The sequence below is a fragment of the Lepidochelys kempii genome, chromosome 1 (genome assembly GCF_965140265.1).
Source record: "Lepidochelys kempii isolate rLepKem1 chromosome 1, rLepKem1.hap2, whole genome shotgun sequence".
NCBI lineage: Eukaryota > Metazoa > Chordata > Testudines > Cheloniidae > Lepidochelys > Lepidochelys kempii.
In genome coordinates this window covers 23,481,217-23,489,125 of record NC_133256.1, presented here as the reverse complement: position 1 = coordinate 23,489,125, position 7,909 = coordinate 23,481,217, and the positions used below count along the sequence as shown (strand labels likewise).

Genomic DNA, 7,909 nt, shown 5'->3' with positions numbered 1-7,909 from the left:
GGTTCTATGAGAATTCTGTTTAATTAAGAATAGGGAATACCTGGTGTATTCACAGGAAGCAGAGTAGCATACATTAGTTTTTTTAGGAAATGTTCTATGAGGAGACTTTGATAATACACTACAGTACAATATTGCATGTTACATGAGCAATGATATTCAGGACATTCCACACCCCTTATGCAGTGCATCTCAGCAAGATATTCTGTAAACATGTACCAAACAATGCATGCTTGATTTAGGGTTAGCACCTGAACCGCATTGCTGGATTACAGGTGGCTTTTATAAATTTGACTGATAAGACACATTGTGATCATCTTCACTTTCCATGAGTAAGGGCTGTGTTTCTGCAGTGCTTCCCGTTCTCTTCTTCCTACACCCCAGAACAATGAGTCCTGTGATCAGAGCAGTAATTATACCACCAACCACAGCTGCTCCGACTAACCACTGCCAGATCTGACGGACTTGCTCCAGGTAGGGCATCAAAAAGTCCTGGAAGGAGTCAACTGAAAAAAATGACAAAACTCATTTTATGTTATGTAATGCACTGTCAATTTGTGGAAGCTAGCAGTTATATAATGGCGCATGCTGGAAGACTCTGAAGAATAATAATAATGCTTTGTGTTGCTATAGTGCCTTTTATCTGAGAGTCACAAAGTATTTTAAAATCTTTAATAAATCAAGTCTCTGCTCATTCAATGAGGAAGATAAGTATGATCCATAACTTACAAATGGGGAAACTGAGGCACAAAACCTACGAGCCCCTAAATGACTTCACCCAAATTCACATAGGAAATGTTGGATGGAATTAAGAATAAAAGTAGTGGCAAAAATTCTAAATATAGGTGCCTAAAGTTAATCACCTAGATAACTGGCCTAACTTTCAGAGGTGATAAGGAGCCACAGTTCCTAATGGTACTAATGTGAGCTGCAGATGTGGTTTTCAACATATCTGAAAACCAGGCCATTTATTTAGATGTCTAAATTTGGATTTAGGTACCTCATTTTTTGGCACCAGTCTTTGAAAACATTGATCTGGATCTCTTTCCTCCCCCCTCTCCCCCCCCCCCCCCGACATGCTGTGTCTTAACCACTGGATAATTCTTCCTCTTGAATCTGACCCTGCTTCTACACACTGTGTGGTACTTCTCAGTCTTTGCTGTAAAGCTGTGGTTCTCAAATGCAAACGGGCTTATTCTATCATAGTTTGGAATCAACTCAGTCTGATTCCAATTCAGTGATTATTTCAGTCCATTATCCCAAGGGCACCGTGAGAGTCAAAGCTCTTAGTTTAGCTCTTCATTATGTAGCACTATAAATGTACACAAGACTCTGGAGTAGGAGACCAGTGCCAAACTTGATCCTGCTCACCCAATGGGGTTTATATTCTATGGGGTTGATTCTCCATCACCCTGTCTCTTTTTCAGGCATTTACATCTGAGGAAAGTGAGTGCACAGGGCTATCATGCTGGTTTGGTAATGCTTTCCACACACTTTGTACTCCCTTTGCGCAAGTGTAAATGTCTACTCAAGGTGCCAGGTAGTGGAAAATGAGGCTATGTCTACACTACCGCGGTAAGTCGACCTATGCTACGCAACTCCAGCTACATGAATAATGTAACTGGAGTCGATGTGCCTTAGGTCGAGTTACCGCGGGGGGTTGATGGGAAAAAATCTCCCGTTGACTTACCTTACTCTTCTCGTCGGGGGTAGAGTACAGGGATCGACTGGAGAGCAATATGCAGTAGATTTGGCGGGTCTTTACTAAACCTGCTAAATCAACCACTGTTGGATCAATCTCAGAGCGTTGATCCCTGCCGTAGTGTAGACCTGTCCCTCAAGGTAAAGAATGGAGTGAAGTCCCTAAAGTCTGAGTTAGTTGCATTATCAGAGTGGATAAAGAGGTATTCTTTCTGAAACGCCATGAGCCTGAGTCTGATCTTGGTTATGCTGGTGAAAATCTAGAATAACTTCATTGACTTAACTGATGTTACGCTCTGGATTTACACTGGTTTCATTGATGTCAGAATCTGGTCACCCAACTCTAATTATTTTCACTGGTGGGAGTCTGCCCTCCAAAGACCTCCTCCCAAGCCCTGCCATAGGGGACTTGCCAGGGGCAAGGCTGGGGGCAGGAGAGGCATGTTGAAGGCAGAGCTGCTGCATACAGCACATCAGAGATTCCTGGTGGGGCTGTGGTCCATAGGGGACCACAACTCACACAGGCTCCCAGGCACTTCAGCCCCTGGTGCAGCCCCAAAATGGGAGGTGGTTGCTGAATGCTTTGCCATCCACTGAAGACTCCTGGGATCTGTTTAAAGTATACCCAAGATGGTCTGTGGTTTCCCTGGGAAAGCATGAACTTCTGCAATCTTGACTGACTTGTTTTGATTGGCTTTGACATTTTGGTTTAAACTCTGTGGAAACAGGCAGAAAAAGCCACATGAATCAATCCCAGCATTAATGCTGGTGTGACTCCTCAGTGAAGCACAACTACTGAATTACTCACAGAACCAGTTATAACCACTTATAAGTTATGGGTGAGGAAAGCATAAACTACTGGATGACTATACACCTGTGCAGTAGGAAATTTGCTCAGATGTTTAGAAGTAAATGTTGTTGATAGTCAAAAGGTGAGGAAGTTAGTGCTGTTGGATATTAAATATAGAATACCCTCTCTACAGTTAAGGATTCCATTTTAAGTCTGAATTGGATCTCATCTAAACCCTTAGCTATTTTCATTTTAAGCTTTGCATGCATGGGATATGGCCAGCGGATTTTTAAAGATGATATCTGAGGTGACTTAGACAAGCTGTTCTGGAGAAATGGGGCTCAGAAAGCATCAATATTAATTATGCTTTGAAAGTCCTTGCAGCATTCTTGACACTTTTGTCCCAGAATCCCTTGTCCTAGAAACTTCAGCTGAGGTTCACTGAAAAAGGAAAAAGCAGTGCTGGGAAGCTGTATACTGATGTATTCCAAATGGTCTATTGGACTCTAGACTAGAGGAATTTCAGACAGCACTCAGTGACTAGTGGGGACCAACACATTCAACTGAGAAAAAAATAACAAGTCTCTCTAGCCCTTTTCTTGTGAAGACCACCTCCAAAATGAAAACCACATCAGTCTTTAATATATCTATCCTCACGACACCCCTGTGATGTAATCCCCATTGAACAGATGGGGAAACTCAAGCAGTGAAACGTTAAGTGACTTGCTCAAAGCCATGTAGGAAGTCAATGGTAGAACAAGGAGTTAAACCCAGGTTTCTTGGATCCCCAGACAGCACCTTAACCACTAGACCTTAACCATCTTCCATTGCTATAAAGAGTTTTCCCTATGATGATCACATCAAAGTTAATCCCCTCCCTTGCAACTGCTCACTCTCTAGTGCAGGGTTTCCCATTTGTAGGAACACTTTCTCCCAGCATGCCTTTCTGCGACTGGCCCTTACACACAACAGAGCCAAGCACTTACAATTCTAAAGGGGCCATTTTGGAGCTGGTTGTACTTTCCTCTCTTCTAGCTGGTAAGTACCTGTTTTATTTTCCATTTCTTATTGTTGAGCAGATGGCACTTTCTCACAGTCACAACTATTTTCCATAAAATACAGGATTCGGGTTTTTTTTTGTTTTTTTTTTTTACCTGCCAATGTATGGGTTTCTTTTAGCTCTAACCCTAATTCTGAATTTCCTGGCTTCCAAATGGCTGGTTTTTGTTTGTTAATACTGTTATGCCAAAGTTTTCTTTTTACCCTTAAGTTTCTAACCATGGCTATTAGAGAGGCAAGGTGTGTGAGGCCATATCTTTTATTGGGGCAACTTCTGCTGGTGAAAGAGACAAGCTGTTGAGCTACACAGAGATCTTCAGGTCTGGGAAAGGTACTCAGTGTCACAGCTAAATACAAGGTGGAATAGATTGTTTAGCGTAAATAGTTAATACATATTATAAGAGACCCCTCAAGGTGAAGTGGCCAGTTAACACCTTGACAGTCATAGGACAAAAAAGGGAGGTTAGTGGGTTACAGATCGTTGTAATAAACTATAAATCCAGTATCTTATTTAAGTGAATGGTTATGAACTTAAGCTCCCAGGCAGTGGATGTGCTTTTTATCATTCCAATCACTTCCCTATGACTTTGTCTTGCTCAGTTTTTTCCCACCTGTTGGGCCACAGCATATCTGCACTGAAAATTTCTGGCCCATTGTCTCTCATATGTTTAGACAGTAAGCTATGTAGGGCAGGGGCTGACTTGTTATATGCTTTGCACAATGGGGCCCTTATCCCAGTTTGGTGCATCTAAGAGTTAGAGCAGTGCAAACAATAACTGGTATCAATACATTCTCTGGTCCTTGATTCTAGTTCAATGGTTTTTGTCTGAGAATAGGGAGAAAAGAAAAATCTAAAAGGGGTGATAAAATAGATCCTTTGTGGAAGGGTAACAGGAGGGAGCATAGTTCTTGAGCATTTTAATATACCTGAGAACTTATTTAAGAAGTATGAGAAGCTACTTATGTAGTTGTCTTTATGAGTCTGGCTAATATGTAGAAAGAATATGAGTGGCTTGTTAGGAAGTATACAAATATGAACCCAATTTTTGAGGAAAAATGTTAGATATTGAGGTCTTAGTTGCAACTTATTCTCGGATGAGGCCTGCTTCTCTCATTTTTTGTTGTGCTCTTTCAATCCCTTCCCCATTTGTGTTATGCCTTTTGCTATGAGATTGCAAATATAATGAGAACTGTGCTGTTTACGTATATTGTCTTGGGTGTTTTAGGTCTGTGTGTACTTGTGTGTTTATAAATATCACTGAATCAGGAAATATTTCAGCTCCTTAAGTAAATTGGAGCAGGAAATTTACCATGGAAATCTTGATACTGCTAAAAGGGCACTGAAAATGAGCCTTGTTGCTCAGTCCTCCTTCCTGCAGAATTTGACCGGAACAAAATGTGGTCCTACGTGGCTTCTTAAAACCTTACGCTATGCTGCAACCATTCTTTGACTCCATCATTGTTAATCTGGAGGACAAGGGCTCCTCATTTGTCAGCCTTATCTTCGGTGAAATGTAATGTGGCACAGGGACAGATAGGGGCTGCTGCATGATCTAACAGAGGGGAACTACTACTGTCTTCCATTTTACCACTGCCTTAAACCCAGTTAAGCATGTCCCTGCCCTGTTTTAACCTCAACCCACCCAGGATTTCTCTAACAAGCTAGAGGCAAACTGCCACCTCCAGGCATGTGCTGCCTGTTTTCAGTTTCCTTTGCCACAGAAAAGATCCATGCAATCATGACCTTGAAGTTACCGTGGCAACTCGGATGCCCGTGCAGGGAGTGTCCTCAGAGGCAGTGCTAGCCAACTGGGGGCCCTAAACAGGAATATTTTGCCCCACTACACATACTACTAATTAATAGGGGGTCCCTTTGAGCTGCTCAAGGACCTAAGCAATTGCTTAGCCTGCTTATGCCTACTGGTGGCTCTGGCCCAGCGATCTGTAATGCACAACAGTAAAAATATGACTGCCGATTAGAACCCCATAGAATTCCAAAGACCCAGTTACCACAGTCAATTATTTTTAATTCAGAATACTGCCAGATCAGAGAGCACTGCAAACATGGCCCCTCTGAAACACTGAGAGTAAAACTGGGTGATTGATGGATTTTTTCAGTTAAACTGGCATTTACTGAATGAATGAATAAATAGTTTGGGGTCCAACAGAACATTTTTTCATCCCAAATGAAACACTTCATTTCAGTTTTGAGCATTTTTTTAACATTTTAAAAAAATCTTTAAAATAAAATTAAAGGAATTTTCTGAATGCAAAATCATTCTGAATAAAAAAAAAATCAACGTTTTGCTTGGAAAATGTCAAAATGAAACATTTTGATTTTTGGAAAAAAAATTCGGGTGGTGAAGGCTCCAACACAGACAAGTCAATGAAATCAACATAAATTCACAAAACATTTTGGTGTCGCTGAATCTGCATTTTTCAACAACAAAAGTTTTGGGTGAAAAATTTAACCCAGCTCTACTTGAGACACACTTTGGTGAGTCAAATTTGTTTAACTTATTTTTTTATGTGTTCTAATTTAATAAACTTAAAAGAAAGCTCATCATAAATGCTAGGTGCCCTTGTCATTGATTAAAAATGAACTCTTAATTAAACTATTCCAAAACAAAAGAGCAGCTAATCCCTCCTCCTGACATCTAACCATCAATTAGTAACAATTACCAGCAAAATCTCCCAATCCCTCAGTTTTCCAGACACAAATAAAAATAACCCCAGCACACTCCCTACATGCAGTTTCTTAACTGCCTATTTTTAAAAACAAACAACGCCTGCAATCACTCAACATGTCTGTTTTATTCATGGAACTATATGGACTCTCTATGATGGCTGCTAGGAGTGGTAGAAGAAACACTCCTATTCCCAGTGGCTGGTCTAGTGCAGTGCTGCCTAGAGATTTTGCCAGGGTGGCATTGCCCTGAAAAATAGGCCAGTGCACCATTGGTACAATAGAACACTACTAAATTTAAAGGTGGATTTGTTCTTTATAAGTCCTTTTAGTACCTGCTGGGACTTGGAGGATGGAGCATAGGTTGCAGAAAAGAGTTTGGAGGAAGCACCAGAAAGTTAATCAGTGTGCACATGATTAGGATGCTAATTCAATTGCAGCATCTCTGTAAATCATTCTCTTAATAAACAGTGTGTTTAGTTTTATAAGAATAGTCATTTCATGTTATTACTTAGTATATGATATATGATACAACAGCCTTTTAAACATTTCTTCTACCCAATCTGGGTCTAGGATAAGACCATTGCAGGGTTAATTCTGGACACATCAAAACCAAAATTCAGCTGGCTAGCAAAAGGGGAAATAACAAAAGCCATTGGATCATTTATTCATTCACATACACCCCAGAATATATTGGCAATGACTTGCTGTTTCCTGTCACATGCATTTCTATTGCCTTATCCAGTTAGCTATTTGACACCAAGTTTTAAAAGCAACGTTTGAGACCACAAAGAAATTGTATGTATCTAGCTCAGCCTTGCACAATTCTGCTTCCCCAGAGTGAGTCATTGTTTGTGTTTTTCTTGATGGACAAAGAAAATGTCAGTTGGATTTTAATCACCATTAGTTATGAGGGGGGGAAAGGCCAGGCAAGTAGTTTTTTTTTTTTTTTATTCAGACAGATTCTTGTTTGCTTAGTCCACTTTGCACTGTCATCATGGCCATAGAGATAGTCGGTGGGGAATTCCTGCTGTGTAAGGGACATTCTGGGGGAAGGGCATTGCTGTGGGAGTGGAGCATCATGGTGCTTGATCATCCATTGTGGAAATTAGGGTGGCTCCCTTGAAGTTCTAATTTGTGCCCAAACTGGGCAGATTAGGGAGCCATGACTGGGTCCCTGGCAGGCCTCCTCTCACTCTGCTTGGCAGCAGTTGAGAATCAGTTCCTGTGTGTATAGGCTGGTGAAAAGTTTTATGATTGTTTTTAAAGGCTGAAGCTGGGTAGAGCCTTCTACCTCTCACTGCAAAATCACATTACAGTAGGTTCCAACCCACACACCCAGGACTGACAATACACGCATATAAAATGGTTATTGACAAAAATGGGTTACTTTTGTATCTTTAAGTGATATCAATCAAATGTTCCCCGATGTACCTATAGCACAATATAGCATGTTTTTTTCTGATTTACCCAGAGTAACAATCACATTGACAAAGCTGCTTTTTAACAGCTTGCTCATCTTGATTCCAAGAAATCTGTATAGCCACAGCTATACAATATCCAATGTTCTTTGGTTATAACTTTTAAAATTTGTTCCTGGCTTCCCAAATGGTAGCTGCCTGCTACAAAAGGACATGAAAGTAAGGAGAGAAGCTGACTTTTTAAAATCCATGTTT

General features: G+C 40.7%; 1 protein-coding gene across 1 annotated transcript in view; it reads right to left on the bottom strand.

Annotated features, from left to right (window-relative positions):
- Positions 1–279: 279 nt before the first annotated feature.
- The window catches only part of TYR (tyrosinase), an 84,261-nt gene continuing 76,631 nt past the window's right edge, over positions 280–7,909 (bottom strand). Inside the window, exons 5-6 of the mRNA XM_073317890.1 lie at positions 3,307–3,309; positions 280–503 (exon numbers count right to left, since the gene is read on the bottom strand). Of these exons, the coding sequence (XP_073173991.1) occupies positions 280–503; positions 3,307–3,309 (227 nt within the window). The remainder of the gene's footprint in view (positions 504–3,306; positions 3,310–7,909) is intronic.